This window comes from Setaria italica, chromosome III, assembly GCF_000263155.2.
Source record: "Setaria italica strain Yugu1 chromosome III, Setaria_italica_v2.0, whole genome shotgun sequence".
Lineage (NCBI taxonomy): Eukaryota > Viridiplantae > Streptophyta > Magnoliopsida > Poales > Poaceae > Setaria > Setaria italica.
This window is the reverse complement of record NC_028452.1, coordinates 2,242,020-2,257,811: the sequence shown is the minus strand read 5'-3', so window position 1 is coordinate 2,257,811 and position 15,792 is coordinate 2,242,020. Positions and strand designations below refer to the sequence as shown.

Here is a 15,792-nt window from a genome sequence, read left to right as displayed (position 1 = left end):
TGCTCCTCTTGGTACAGAAGATGGTGATACTGAAGATGGGGCTGCAAATGGTACAGAAGAGGATCCTAGTAGTGCTTTTGAGGAAGGGGCAACATCTAATGCAAGACCTAACAAGAGGGCCAAGATTGTTGAAAGTGCAGAGGAGGGGTTGATTGGTGCGTTCAACAGAGTTGGTGACAAGCTTGCCATGGCTATAACGCAGGTTGCTAAATCTAATAATGAGCTGCCAGAAGATCTCTTTGACAAAGTGAATAGCCTTTCAGTTTCAGGCTTTAATGATCTTCAGATATCCACATACTATGCGCATCTGGTGGCCAATCCTCTCATTGGTAAAGCTTTCTATGGCTTGCCATTTCAGCACCAGTTACATTGGATGGCTATGTTTGTTAGTGAGAGGTTCCCTGGACAGTAGGTGCTTTTGGAACATACAACTAGTGATAGTGGTAAAGCTTTCTTTTGCTAACTAGGCCATGTTTGTTACACCTGATAGTTGTAACGGTCTCTTTTGTCAGTCATATTTCTTTTGCTAACTGTGGCCTATCATATAGTATGCCTTGAACTTTCTATATTGTGTAAGGCATGGATTTGATGTAATGGTACTGTGGTAAATGCCATCTATATATATGAATGATATTTGATGGTAAACAGTTCGGTTTGCTACCAAGCTTCCTTTTGTTTATTGCATTCTCAATTACCTGCGTCTTCAAATGATACTTTATTGGGGATAATATTACTTGCAGAGTTTTCAGTTTCATCATGGCAGTGACCTCCCTGTAGTTTTGTTATCTGAAGGCAATAACTACACTGGTCTGATATTTCTGTTAAATGAATTGTCTCTGTTTTAGACTATATATTGTGTATATATATTGTATATATTTCAGACTATATATTATGTCACCATGATTATCCTTAGAAAGAAGGAAGGTATGACAGGTAGGAGGTAATGTCACCATGATTCTGCAGAAGGTTATCATAACCAGCTATCCCTCGATCCAAACAGAAAACGGGATCATCCCATCCCACATTTATCCCTCAAACCAAACAAAAAACAGGGACGCCCCTGTCCCTCAACCAAACAAGAAATAGGATCATCCTATCCCAGAAAAGTAGGACAGGACCGTCCCGTCCTACATCGTCTCCCAACCAAACGCACCGGCCGGGCGGCCATTAGTTTAACCGGCGATGGTAATCTCGACGTGCGTGGTGTTTTGCGAAACCTCCGAGAGGCGTGAAGGGAAGGGGAGAAAAAAAGGGTTTCCGCCTGCGGATGCACGCGCCGGCGGCCCAGCCCCGCTGCCGCCGCCGCTAATTGCCCCGGTTAATTAATGAGCCCGCGCCCCTCGAATCCCGTGATCAGTCGCTCGCTAACCCCGATCCAGATCAAATCCGCCCCGATTCACCCTCCCTCCCCTCCTCCCTGCTACTGTAGCAGAGGGCTTCTACTAGGAACCATGGTAAATTGTTAATTGGATTGGGTTCCTCTTCATTGCTCGTGTCTTCTTGTCACTGGCTAGACATGGATTGGTTTTGTCTTCGACTTCCATCAAAGTGCCCAACAAAATTGGTTTTTTCCCTCAAGAATTTGCAATGCGATCTATTTACATTTAGTGGCGCAGAGGTAATTGTACTAATTACATGGTAAAAAATGAAACCAAAAAAAATGACGGCAAGAAAAACACTGCAAAGTTAGGACAGATCAGTCTGCGGTACTCCCCTTTTACAGCAGCATGAGATGAGATGAGATGAGGTTATTGCAACAGGCAGTCTGCTGTTCCTGTGCCTCACCGTTAGGCTTTAGTACTGACCAGAAATGGTCCAAATGATCAGTGTTCCCTCCCCTTCTCGACTCCTTGAGACGACCGGTCGTCCGGTCCCCTGTGTGCAACGGCGAGCAGTGCCAGTGCCATTTTTGTCTCACAACTCGTGTGTCTCGACTCGGTTGAAAAATCATCGGTCCATTCTTATTCAGGAAATCGAGATCGTAGTGCTTGTTTTCTGGCTTTAGCGTGTGTGGATTCCTCGTTGATCGCCCTTATTGGGTTTGAAGATTTTTCTTTCAAATTTTGTCTTAAGCATATAAGCCACACATGTCTAATCATCATTGTGATGTCACTCAACATCAAGCAAAAAGCAAACTATCGTTTGATTTGTCACGACACATCCAGTACAGTTACGAAGCTGAACACAAACTACACGAACCGTGGGGATTAACCCCATGTTTTCGGATATTGTTAGGTACTTGAGTGCATTTTAACCCTAAATCAAAACCATCTCTGCAAAGATGGTCCTCAGCTCATCACTGGGATGATGATACCAGTGGTACCCCTGCTCCTTTTCGTAGGAGAGCTTCATGTTCAGCCCCCTCTCTCTTTCTCTCTCTATTAATTCTTTGGCCGGCAAAAGGCTATAAGGCGGCAGCACTATGCCCCCACCCTTTTCCTACAATATTTTTACACTTTCCACCCTCTTAATCTTCACAAAAATATTTTCCAAACACTAGGAAAATATTATAAACCTATCCAAACACACGGAAGAGGAGGAGGGCGACACGTGCATGATAGGAGCAAGCGACGGGGAGGGGATAGGGGGGCATGGGCCCCGCCGTCCAGATCCGATTGACCAAATCATTTGGGCGGTGAGATTACGTGAATGCCCCCGGGTGACGTCACTGCCCCGGGCACCGGTCTTTTTTGCTTTTTCCATCTCTCTCGATCTCTCGCTTTTGGCTGACACGGTGGGCCTGCCGGCTTTTTCAGGCCCTGCTTTTCTTTTTTCCTTTATTCTTGTATCTCTGTTTCGTGGATGGAGGTTTATTTATCTCATTGAGTTTTGGTTTGGCATGAGACGGTGAATGATGGATACGTGTCGACTGGGGAGAGTAAAATCGGTGGATTATGCGTGCAATTGGGCTGGGCTCCAATCCAATCCGCTACCGATGTTGATCCGATTGAAAGGAGTGTTAATCATAGACGGGTAGAAATGAAGCTTTTTTAAAAACACAATATAGACGAATGATCTGTTCGGCTGGACTTATAAGCCGGCTGATAAGCTGAAACGACTGATTTGTTGTGAGAGAAAAATACTGTTTGGTGGCTGATAAGCTGGCTGATAAGCTGAAGCAAACAGGCTCGAAGAATGCAAATAGTTTGGATATGACTTTGGAAACGGAGCTTTTTTTGAATAGTATTTGTAGTACTGGGCTTCAGGTTTTTTTTTGCAATATTCTAAAACTTTGACTTCGGAAAAGGAACGCTACAAGGACGCCACCAAACGGTCTCCTCGCGTGCTCCGAATCTATCCTCAGGTCAGGCTTCACGCGCACGGTTGTCCTGCTTGAGAAACGTCATAACCTGCAGGTAATTCCTACCTGTGAAAATGTGGAGATGTTCGATCGGTGTATGTGTCTGGCCATCACATTAACCTATAAGATCATGGCATTTCCACGCGCGCGATGAGCTCCAATCCAAGCCGCTGCCGATGTTGATCCGATTGAAAAGGAGTGTTGATCATGGACAGGAATATAGAAAACAATGGAAATGAAGAAGCTCCTTTCTTTTGAACAATGTACAGAGGGGGTGTAAAACGAAGTTTTTCTTTTAAAAAAAATACAATATAGATGCAAATGAAGTTGGATACGAGCACAGGCGAGAATATTATTTGTAGTTCTGGGCTTCAGGTTTGTGCAGTAACCTTTGACTTTGGAAAAAGGAAAACTACAAAGACGCCACCTCACGGCCTGCCCCGCGTGCTCACGGTTGTAGAAAAGTAGAAAACAAATCCGCGCACGGTTGTAGCAGATTCCAGTGGATTTCTCCTTAATTCCTGCTTGCGAAACATCAAGCATGTCATGCGAAATGACTTGCAAGTAACTCCTACCTGTGAAAATGCTCGGTGTCTGTGTGTGGCCATCGCATTAACCTACAAGATCATGGCTTTTAGGAGGAGATCCGGCAAACAGTGTTGAGGAGGGCTGAGGAGTAGCATCTACGAGCGAGGCGAGGCCCCCCACCACACAGCTAGCCTTGGAACTGCAAATGTTTTTGTTTTGTTTTGGCTTGAGAGATGATCACAGTTGACACAAAAAGGCAGGCAGGCAGGCAGGCAGGGCAGGCCGGCAAGGCGATCTACCCGACCCGGCCCATGCTACGCAACACCAACGCTACAGCGCGGTCGATTAGACGGCTCCCTCACTCATCAAGCGAGGCCGCCGCATCGTCGTCCCCACTCGCACAGCGGCACAGGCCCAATAACCCATGTCCATGTCCACCACCAAAAGGAAAGCCTTCCTGCAGCCACACAGCGCCCGCCGCTGTATCGCCTGCCCCACCTCCTCGCCGCCAGCCGCGGAAGCAAGCAAAGCACGCATCCACCACCACGCTTGGCCGCTGCAGCTTCGGTTCCAGGCGGCAGGCTTCTCTCCGCTTTGCCACCAAACCAAACCAGGATGACGCAGCGGCATCCGGTCCAATCATCCATTGGCTTCTGTTTGAAACGAAGCACAAGCAGGGGCACAGCACAGTGTGGCGCCGCGTGACCGAACGGGTGGACGCGGGATCGAGGGTGCGGCCAGGTCGTCCAGCGATCTCATCTGATGTGAGGGCGGCCGACGGGACTCTCCTCACTGTTCCAGATGGATCGGCTGCGGCCGTGGTAGCATGTACTAGTAGCCTAGCAGGCCTCCTTAGGCGAGATAATACCTGCACATGCATGCGTGTAATTCCTCCGATTCACGTTCAGAGAACTGTGCAAGACGACTTGAACTCGACTGATTGTATTTGTATGGTTGCCTGAACAGTGCTCTCATTATCCTCCTCGTCATCGTGGGTTTTCCCTACAACAAAAGGGGTACTTCCTCCATCTTGCACAGTAAAATAATACTATGCTACTAATAATAACCAAGCAAATTTGGTCGAGGTAAAACTGCCTAGTAGTACACAAATTTGATCGAGCAATGAATAGGACCTAGCTCATCTTTGAAACTACGGCGACAACATCAACAACATCTGTCTTAGAAACTACTCCCTCCGTTCCAAATTATAATTCATTCCAACTTTCTCTAAGAGTCAAAGCAGTCAAAGCATTTTATGTTCGACCAAAATTATAATGAGGATCACAAGGGTTCATGGCACCGAATAAATACACTATAAAAATATATTTATTAAAAGAACTAATAGTATTTATTTGATATCACGAATGTTAAGTAATTTATTGTATAAATTTGATCAAACTTGAGATGTTTTATTGTAATTCGGAACGGAGGGAGTAGATCCCGCGCCTTACTCTACTGACCAAGCACCAACCTAACCGACTGATTTCCTCACCGCGTGGTCTCACTCTCACCTCACCAACCTTGCAGCATCACCGCCTCCGCTTCCTGGAGAGTATCGCAGCCAGCCTCTCCTTCGCGGTGGTGAAGCCCGTCGGGTGCTGCTGCCCAGCCTGCCCAGAGCGTCGCATCCTTTTCCTACGCCCGGTCTTCCTGCCGGCGAGGCGCTGCCGACGGATCTCGGGATCGGCCCAGCCCCTGCCCCATTCAGAGGCATCAGAGAACGGCCTTGGATTGTTCATCGCCAGTAGCATTGCCGCGTCCGGGTGTGCGTGCAGAGGCTCCTCTGATCCTGAGTTCAGAAACTTTAGCCCCTCTTCTGTCAGCTCCGGGTGCTGGATTGAGACGCGAGGCTGCAAGCAAATCCGTTATCAGAAAAAGGGATGAAGTGAAGGTAATATCAGGAACAGATAAACTTCGGTGCCAAATCATAGTTCAGTCTACAGTCTCAGTGGTGACAGTTCTCGACAATTTCTCAGAGTTTCTACAGCAACAGGCATTCAACGCCGGAAGGAACTGTACTAGTTCACCTCTAACATACTGTTGTCGCGTGATTGATAGGTTGTTGCTTGGTGTCTATCATTATATGGCATAATAATACATAACAGTTAATCAAATAGTTGCTTACTACTCGCTTATCCTATAGGATGGAATGACTTTATGAGCCAGTTTATCAGTGGAAGTTTCCTTGTTCTAGATGGCTAGATGCGTAATGTAGAACTGAAAATGTTTCAATAGTTTCTAGAAAAAATGGCATGAAGCAGGCAAAAAGGAGTCACATTAATAGCACGTAGAGGCTGGACATGAAAAGACAGGACATCAGATTTTGCAATGGTGAATGAGGATGTAAGAACCAAAATAAAGAAACACCACTTGCTTCTAAATGTCGGCAAACTGTGTCATGAACAGTGACACATTTTTCATGCCACGCATCAGAACAACATTTATGTACTAAAGTAAATTACTTACGGTTTCAGCTGCTTCCTGTATGTATCTCATGCCTTCTAATATACGAGAAAGGCCTTGCCACCAGATCTTGTCAGTTGCAGTGTACCTAGGAAGCTATAAATAATCTTTAATCACAACACTAGTTTTGGCAATTACAATTAAGAAACTATGGTTATCAATAGTTTTGCCAATTGCAATTAAGAAGCTATGGTTATCATACTAAAAAAATGATAAGTGAAACTATAACCCAATTATTTCTTTAGCTGTATGAAAATTTTATAAATCTACGGTCCATGCGTAAAAAGACCAGAAGTCCCTGTTTATTGCTACCACTTCTGTAAATTTAAGAAACGGAAAATCATTAGAACAAACCTTTTCCCGTATATGACTGACAACCATTCTGAAATTAGGCGCCTCCCCAAACCTTCTCCGGCCAGATCTGTAATGGGGTACACTGCTGCAAATCATATCTTCTGTTTCATCACCCTGGATAACAATGATTTACATGAAGTTACAACAATATAGAATGACCAAAAGAATGCTATGTGACTAAAATTATGCTGCGGTTATTAAGAGCACATCAATTTACTTGTCACAAAGGGAAAATGTGAAAAATCTTGCACCTTGAAATTGCAGCTTGTGTCTATCTATCCAAGTTAACAATATAACTAAATAACATTAGAAGGGATACCTCCTCATGTTACTTCTAACAATCTATCACGTTGACTGTGTTCCTTTTATCAGTTATGCAACCAGGCACTTTTAGATTATCAGCAATGTAAAGTTTCTACTGGAATAAAATTTTCAACACCACCAAGTTTATACATAAATCAGTGCAGTAATAGTAGTATTGAAAGAGAAGGCTGCTCCATGGCAAATTGTAAGTTTATAACTAAAAAGCTCTTTCCCCTCCTAAAAGCCTAGGGGGAAAAACTGAATGATATAAGAGCCCGCAACTAGATATGTATCAGATTTCCTCGAAGACCACAAAAAAAAGAAGATTGACACTGTCAAAATGAATGGAATTATTGGACTGTATCCACATTATCACTTTCAACTTCATGCAGAAATTAAACAACAAAGCTCAAAAAGGTATGACTAAAGCAAACCTACTGGCTTCCTCAACAGCCAAGTTGAGAGTTTGTCATCTCCTTACAATTTGTGACATTACATTATTAGAGTTCAGAACTAGAATAGTATATGGTCACCAAGATTTACACTGGATACTCACACTTCGGCCTCGGAGCACATCCATGAACACAACTGCTTCTTCCTTGAAATCATGCATTTGAGGAGGGCCATTAATACAGACATCACACCTGAGGTCAAAAGTGAAACACAGAGATAAAAATGTCTGCAATTATGAATACAGCCTCACATGAAATTGCAAGAAGCACATCCTTGATTTCATGATTTGTATAGGAGACATGGAGGAAGTAGGAAAGTACATGTCACATCTATGAGGACCAAATTCCTCTCCGAAGTACTTCACTAATATTTTGGCTCTACATGTTGAAGTGTTCAAAGAATAGCTGCAACACAAATGTATAACATTTAGCAAATACACATGCCATGCCATCACCAGGGCTTGATAGGTAGAGAGACATACTGAAAACAATCACGTAGCATTCTATATGCAGCCTTTGTCTGTTCCTCACTTCTTTTATTAGGAAGGAGCGTTGGTGCTCTCAAAAAATTACAATATAGAGCTGCAGACGATAGGTGGGTGGAGTGACACAGGGTAAGAGAAAATAAAGCAACGCTTGACAACAATAGATAAAAGTAGTTCATGGTAAGGAAAGCTCTGGTTTTTAAGGTAGTACTTTGAATAAAAGAGGAAGGTACAGCTGGGAAATTTTCAGCATATAAGTCCACTAAAATCTATCGCATCAACAACTTCCGCCATGCAAACAGCATAAGCATGTACCGGATGATACCCTACAGCTTTGCTTGTAAACTCAAAAATTCGAACACAGTCAACCAGATAAGAAAATACAAAAAGTTGGCATGGAAACTTTCAAATTAATTAGTCCATCTACAGATGCATGCATATTTAATGGGAAAATACTGAACAGGGAATACTTTAGTACAACGACGCCAGTAAAGCTCCAAACTCATCTTAACCTCTGGTATATTCAAAATTTATGATCTTGGTTGTTTTTTACCAGTTTTTAGCTTGGTTATGGTAAAAACTAGAACCAAGGTAATGATGTTAAAAATACTTTGCTTAGGAGGCCCATTGTCATCGCAAAATGATGCCTGAAGGCTTCTTGTAGTAGTTGCAGGTAAGCATAAATAATACATGTACAACTCTCAAGTTAGCATATGATTCATCATATTCTTCACAAGGTCTACAAACAAGTCAGCAACATCATGTCTAAGAAAATTGTAACAAATTTGAAGCATTACAATTCACAACTCACTGCAATCTGACAGCTTTCCATCTCTACCAGCACGGCCAGCTTCTTGGTAATATGCTTCTAAACTCTGCACCAATCAACTAAATACTGGTTAGAACTCAAACAAAAATTAAAAAAGAAAGAAATAGAAGAAAGGTCAATCCAACAGCGAAATCTCAATTCTAAGGGCTGGTTAGAATTCCTAGCTTGGAGGCACACATTTACAAGTTCAGGTGCGTAGCTCTGTCTGACATCAACACAAGCAGAGCAAATCTTGAGATGTGTGTAAAGGCCTTCTAGATATGTTTGAAACAAGTTTGTAAGGCATCTGCTTCTCTGGCTATTCAAACAGAACAATTTATTACGCATTTTCACTAAGCAGGGTGTACAATGACGTGAATGGTGAAACTGTGTTTGGAAGTTAGTACTAAAGTACTACAATAACCTGTGGGAAACCATAGTGAATAATTCTTCTGACATTTGATTTGTCAATTCCCATGCCAAATGCTATGGTAGCCACCACAACCTACATAGAGAGAGGGTCATTAGAGTTGGGGGAAAGGGCAGTGGGATTTGACAAAGTGTGGCAGATATAGAGAAAATATAGAAAACTTCTATAGGCATGACTTCAGATGGTATTACTCATCTTTTTATAGACCAGCTCTTTAGTCTTTACTCATCCTTCTGAAAATAAGTCTCTAACAGTTTTGTGAATGCGAGTTCTATATCATCTTCACAAATAGAGACATGAAAAGTTGATTTTGCTCATGGCTCTGAGCTAATGTAATTAAAGGAACTACATAAGGCTAGACTGCAAGGGTTTAAAGATCTCTAAGAGCTAGAACAGTATATTACTAAACAATCACTTCTGCACTGCATACAGGTGAAATAACCTATGCACCAACATTTCAACAACATTCCATATCAAAACAGGTAGTTTCGGCAGCCATGTAGTATAAGAGCCACAAAGCAAGAACTAATAAAAAAATGACTACATAGAGCGAGGATTCCATAAGTACTGAAGCATGGACCACACCATATTAGGATCCAGGATTTCAGGACATTTCTCATTTTATTCAAGCTATCTTCACAAGGATTGGCACAGCCTAGTAAAGAAAGGTGTGAACAAGGCAATAGGTACTACTGTACTAAGAGATAGTATTGTTGAAATATCAAAAGAGCCTGCTCATCTGAAACATATAGGTATCAATTCCATATGTACAGGCGTTGAAATATAAACCTCTCTTTACGCACGCTGCTGTCTACATGCAGAAAACGAGCACATAGAAATCGCATCTAATAGCGGAGATGTGCTGCACTTCCCATAGCATATGCAGTCATTCTGAGATAAAACACAGACGAAGTAAGGTAGCAGTTACTACCTCCAAGTCATTGCAATGGAACTGATGATGCACTTTCCTCAAATGAGATTTAGGCATCTGAAAAGAAGTGTCAGATAGCTCCAAATAAATTACAGGGTTATCAGTATTAAGAGAATAGATAATCATATGTACAAATGGTTCACACTTATGACTTACTGATTCCCATTTTGCAAAGAAAAAAAGACTAATTTCCTCACGCATACAGAAAAACAATGATGTTTACCTTTGCATTATATGCTGCAGCTCTGAGACCAGATTTGCAAAGGAAGTTAGCTAGTTCAACAGTTTCTTTTCTTGTGGGTACATAAACAATTGTAGGACCTTGATCCAAACATCCTGACAAGCTAGTTTCATTGGAATGAGCAGGGAACGCAGAGCTCTCAGGTTGCAAGCCTTCAAGGAACTCCCCGCATGAAACTAGAAGAGAAAGCAAGTGTCAATCCAAGGAACTCCCCACATATACTCAAAAGAAAGACAATTTCAAAAATAAGGTCCAAAGTACTTTTTCTTAAATCACTGAAACTGTACACTCAAAAGCAAGGTGCCATACAAAGTTATTCATCAATTAGTCCATTACCATCAAAATCATCAGTTCCTGGATACAGATCCAACTCATTTTCGGTGTTTTCTTTTACCAAAGTCATGCCAGTTTTTGATTTTCCAACATTCTTATTCCCACAGCTTGCAGAACCAATATTTGCATCTTCATAATCAGATGCACTATCATTCAGAGAGTCATAGGAACTGCTCTCAGAGTCAGGGTCAATTTCATGAAGAATTTGCTGCTCTTTCCCCTTAAACTTCCTTGAAGCATTATATATCCCTATCAGTTCTTGGAAGTCCTTTCCATATGATGAGGCAGACGTTTTGCTGTGCTTTACCTGAAACCAAAATTGAAAGGGGAAGTAAAGATTGTAAGTAGCACGGTTAGCAAATCATTGAATAAGATAACTGTTGATCTGCATATGAACTAAGTACAACGTTCTACCACTACTGCTGTTGTATCCCATTGGAAGAACATAAAAAGGAAAACTAGCATAAAACTATATTAACTCACACTGAACCGGAGATTTGGCCGGAAAAAAGAAGTCAACACAATCGTTGTATCTCCTGACATTTTTAAGGACTTGACAATGTCTTCTCGTACAGGAATAGTTGCAGTAGCTGTCAATGCCATCAAAGGAATATCATGCTTCAAGAACTTCAATTTGCTGGAATTGAAATTTTCTCGCAGCACAGATAATTTCCTGTAATCGGAACAACAATTTTTTAAATACTAAGAGTTGTAACATATTGTGAGAAAATAGCAGGCACATGTTGGTTGTTAAGTACAAAACGAAATTAATCACAGTTTGCCATAGGCAAGCATTAAATAGTGATGACAAGGCAACACTAATTGGCAAACAATAACTAGCACCTTTAATAGAGGATATCGAAAACAAGAGCAGACCTATAGTCAGGTCGAAAATCGTGTCCCCATTTAGAAACACAATGAACCTCATCAATGGCAAAAAGTGCAATCCCTGGTTTTTCTGCAAGTTTCTTCAAAGGTTCCATTAGTCTGCAAGTAGAGATGTTACCATGATAAGCACAGCAACACATTAACAAACTTTAGCATACCAAAAGCAGAACAATTACCTTAATACTGTCTCAGGACAAACATAAACAATCTTATACATGCCAGCCATCGCTTTACCCTCAACGCGACTATCAGGTTGCCCTGATCCAAGGAAGCATGCCGATATCCCATGCTTTGCGAGTTTCAGGCACTGATCGTGCATTAGACTTATTAAAGGTGAGATCACCACCACAATCTTTGTCGTTAGTAGAGCTGGGATCTGAAAACAAAGGGACTTTCCTGCCAGCAGAGTCATTCATGTAAGAAAAGGAGGCCAAATTGGTAATTGTGTAATGACGAGGAAACAATCTTCGGAATTACATTACAGAAGAATATGAAAGAGTGTTAAAAAATATACCCGATCCTGTTGCTGCTAGAACAAGACAATCCTTGTTGGCGAACCAAGCATTCAAAACTTCCATTTGGAAGCCTTTTAGGGAGGAAAATCCGAAATGCTTTTGCAACACAGCACTAATTTTCTCCTTTTGGTCGCAATTTCCTCTCGAGTCCTCAACCAAATATTGCAATTCAGGTCCCAGTTTGGAACAAATATCACCACCCACTGGCACGCTGTGATCAACAGGAGACTCTGAACAAGGAAACGAAGTGCTCGCTTCCCGACCAGACTCGTTTCCTCTTCCAGCAGCTGAGGCAATGTGATCGGTAATGCTGGGCTGTCTCAGCCTTCCTCTAGGATTACTCAATTTCGTCCCCTTCCCAGCCGGCCGCGGCTGCGCTGCCAACGAGGCGGGACGGCTTGGCGCTCCCCCTCCTCGCCTCGCCTGCCCCGCGCCGGCGCTGGGCCCGACCAGCAGGACCTCGAGCACCTCCGCCCGGCGCGGGCCGACGGCGCCGACCGCCGCGGTGATATCGTCGAAGTCGAAGCCCATGTCGAGCAGCTCGGCGATGAGGCCGTCGGCGGACACGTAGCTCCCGGTCCGGGGGGCGCCGGGCTCCATGTCGGACAGCAACGGCGCGGCCACTGCCACCAGAAATCAGCGAGGCCGCAGCAAACCCCCCCGAAATGGCGACAGCGTTCAGCGATTCGAATCGAGATTTTTGGGGGCCGCGCGCCCGAAATTACCGGTGGAGCTGGAGCCGGACGCCTCCGAGCGACGCCCCTACGCCGCTCTGCGCCCTCCGCCGCCCACGGCGCCGGGCTGGCTCGCACCAGAAGCCGAGTAGAACTTCTAGAGGCTTCTAGAGAGGAGGGGAGATGGGGGAATGCGAGGGTTTCCGTTTCGAATCGCGGGAGGAGGCGCGCCGCGCGGCAGGGGAGGCAACCCGCAGACAGCAGGATTGTTTCTTCACGGGCGCCTGCCACTGGCACGTGGGACCATCGTGACAGTACCGCGGGCCCCGGCCCAATCGGTTTTCTAGTGGGGGGCCGGCCCAGTTTGGGGACATGGTGGCACCGCAGTGGCCCAACTGAGGTTGAATTATTTTTTTCCCAGATTATAAAAGAAAGTGGAACACTCGGGAGCACGACCAGTGTGTAATTAGGTGAGTCGGAAGCCTCAGTCGTACGTATATCCCTGTTGAAAAGAGAGCAAATTCCAAAAATGCAATTTTTCATTTTTTTTTAGTTTTATCCTAAATTGAATTTATTTAATTCTGGACAAGTTTATAGAAATTTATATAAAAGTCTGCAATACAAAATAAATACACTACTAAGATATATTTTATGGTGGATTTAGTGAAATCATTTTGATATGTAGATGTTGTATTTTTTTACGAACGTGATTTAACGAACAAAACTAAAACGACCTATATTTTAGAATTGAGAGAATATTATTTATCCGCTAGATAATTCAGAACGATTACTTGGACCTTTTAGAAAATTATCATTCGAATTTTTGCCATCATGCTTATTATATGCTTAATTTTTAGAAAAAGGACCAAACTGCTTTGGCCTAACACAACAAGAAGACCAACGAAACAAAAAAAATTAACATGGGCATCTTGCAACCGGCACATGTGGGGAACAATCATCTCACCACCAAAAAACGCAAAAAAGATTTATTTTAAGAAAAAAGGACAAAGAAAAACCTAGAGAATTATTCACCCCTGCTCCCAGATGCTATTTAGTCCAGTCCTGCCTCTCCTCAGGGCCAAACATTGCCACTTTCTTCTGCCCCCCTCTTGGTGCCACCATTCTCTTCTTTCACAGCTTCCACACTTTCCCTCTCTGCCCATTTCTTCTTATTCTCCTGCATCCTCTCACCTTCTTCCATCTCCATCCAGCTTCCCCCTCCTTCCCTCCTCTCTCCCCCCCTCTTTCTCTGGTCTGCCATGGCGGCTCCTGAAGAAGGTCCAGAGCCGCTCAGGTATCAGGTAAGCAGTTCAGAGTTCAGACTTTAACATGGAGTTCTTGGAGGCTGATTCTTGGGTTCTTACTGCACTGGTTGTTCCATTGGCAGACTCTGGCCTTGAAGGTGAGCATCCACTGTGAGGGCTGCAAGAAGAAGGTCAAGAAGGTGCTGCACAGCATCGAAGGTGTGTGTTATTCAGTTTCCCAAATCCTTAGCAGTCTTTTTCTCTGAATCAGATTTGAAATACTTTAAAAATGAAGATAAGCTTGAACCAGTCTTTTCTTCGTTTTCTTCTTTGTATTTGGCGTTTTTTAATCGTATATGTTTCTGAGATCAGAAGTGCTAAGCCATTTGTGTTCACGAAAGGTTCCCCTGTTTCTTGCACTGAACAGAAGGTTTGAGCTCAGACTCAGAGTGCTTCTTGCACTAGCTCTCTTGTCCATCTCCATTTCCACTCCTCCCCTGTTAAACCCCCTGCGGAATTTTCACCCAAAACTATATTCTACATGTTGCGAATTTACTACAAATTCATTTTCGCTTGTTGCTACAATGTTGTTTGTCTGAAATATTTGCTGCACTGAGCCACTGACGCATGATGCCATGATGCTCCTCATTCACAGGGGTGTACAAGACGGACATCGACATGCAGCAGCATAAGGTGGTGGTCATCGGCAACGTCTCCGCCGACGCGCTCGTCAAGAAGCTCCTCAAGACCGGCAAGCACGCCGAGCCGTGGCCGGAGCCTGCTCCGCCGGCAGCGGCAGCCGCCGATGCGCCCGGCGGATCCCCAGGCAGCGGAGGCAAGAAGAAGAAAAAGAAGAGCAAGGGCAAGAACCCCGCGAACAACAACACCAACAAGCCCGCTGATCCGGCGCCGGCGGACGGCGGGAGCGGCCCCTGCCCCCCGGAGAAGCAGGACAAGGCTGAGGGCGGCGGCGGCGGTTCGTGCGATGAAGCGTCCGATGGCGAGCACGATAAGCCTGAGGGCGGCGGCGGCAACGGCCCCGCGGGCGCCGGAGACGCGCAGGATGGCGGTGCAGGCGGCAAGGTGGCCCCTCTCGCCATGACGCCGCAGGGCCCGCAGCCCGCCGCGAACGGCAACGGCAATGGCGGCGGCGGAGGCGGCGGCAAGAAGAAAGGCAAGAAAGGCGGCGGTCACGGCAACGGCAATGCCAATGGCAACGCCATCGCCAACGCAGACGGCGCCGGCGCAGGCGCCGGTGCAATAGTGGAGGTCCACCCGCCGCCGGACGCGCCCACGAAGCCGGGCGGCGGCAACTCCGGCCCTCTCACCGTCGTCGACGCCGGGCCGTACCCTCCGCCTCCGGGCGCGCCGGCGATGAGCTACCCGGGGTACTACGCCGCCGGGGTCCACCCGCCCGCTTACGTCATGAGCTACAGCACGGCGCACCCGAGCTCGGCGCTCCGGAGCAGCGCCTACTACCACCCGATGGCCGGCGCGGCGTACACCACGGCAGGTGGCGGCGGCGGCGGGTACTTCTACTCGACGGCGCCGGTGTCGGCGGCGCCCGGGTCGTACTACATGTTCAGCGAGGAGAACGCCAACGCCTGCAGCGTCATGTGAGAGAGGATTGTGTTAATGTATCGGTTAAGAACTTGAAATTCAATTGACTACTATGTATAAGATGTTGCAAGAAGCCTGGCTGTGCTAGATTTAGATTATGCTTTTGTGGTGGCCAAGATCGAACTGGTTGTAAGTTTGCTGCAACCTGCAACGTTTTGATGTACCTGGAGAAATATATGAATTTTAGAGTAGCTTAGCAACATGGAATTGCACCATCACCTG

General features: G+C 45.0%; 2 protein-coding genes across 3 annotated transcripts; one reads left to right on the top strand and one right to left on the bottom strand.

Moving 5' to 3' along the window:
• Window positions 1-5,123: 5,123 nt before the first annotated feature.
• Window positions 5,124-12,933, bottom strand: LOC101776716 (ATP-dependent DNA helicase Q-like SIM). 2 transcript variants are annotated; one of them, XM_004960210.2, is made up of 15 exons: window positions 12,032-12,933; window positions 11,694-11,913; window positions 11,506-11,616; window positions 11,113-11,302; window positions 10,633-10,936; window positions 10,279-10,472; window positions 10,056-10,112; window positions 9,119-9,199; window positions 8,698-8,761; window positions 7,884-7,983; window positions 7,723-7,806; window positions 7,506-7,593; window positions 6,647-6,760; window positions 6,296-6,388; window positions 5,124-5,679 (listed from the first exon to the last, which is right to left on the bottom strand). In XM_004960210.2, exons 1-15 carry the CDS (start codon window positions 12,630-12,632, stop codon window positions 5,359-5,361), a joined length of 2,622 nt encoding a protein of 873 aa, XP_004960267.1. In that variant the 5' UTR covers window positions 12,633-12,933; the 3' UTR covers window positions 5,124-5,358. The 2 variants fall into 2 exon arrangements, with proteins under 2 accessions (XP_004960267.1, XP_004960268.1); XM_004960211.2 differs by lacking the exon at window positions 9,119-9,199.
• Window positions 12,934-13,792: 859 nt separating this feature from the next.
• LOC101777401 (heavy metal-associated isoprenylated plant protein 35) lies at window positions 13,793-15,790 on the top strand. The gene is made up of 3 exons (XM_004960212.3): window positions 13,793-14,007; window positions 14,094-14,169; window positions 14,606-15,790. The coding sequence occupies exons 1-3, from the start codon at window positions 13,966-13,968 to the stop codon at window positions 15,568-15,570; spliced, it is 1,083 nt and encodes a 360-aa protein (XP_004960269.1). The 5' UTR covers window positions 13,793-13,965; the 3' UTR covers window positions 15,571-15,790.
• The last annotated feature ends 2 nt before the right edge of the window (window positions 15,791-15,792 follow it).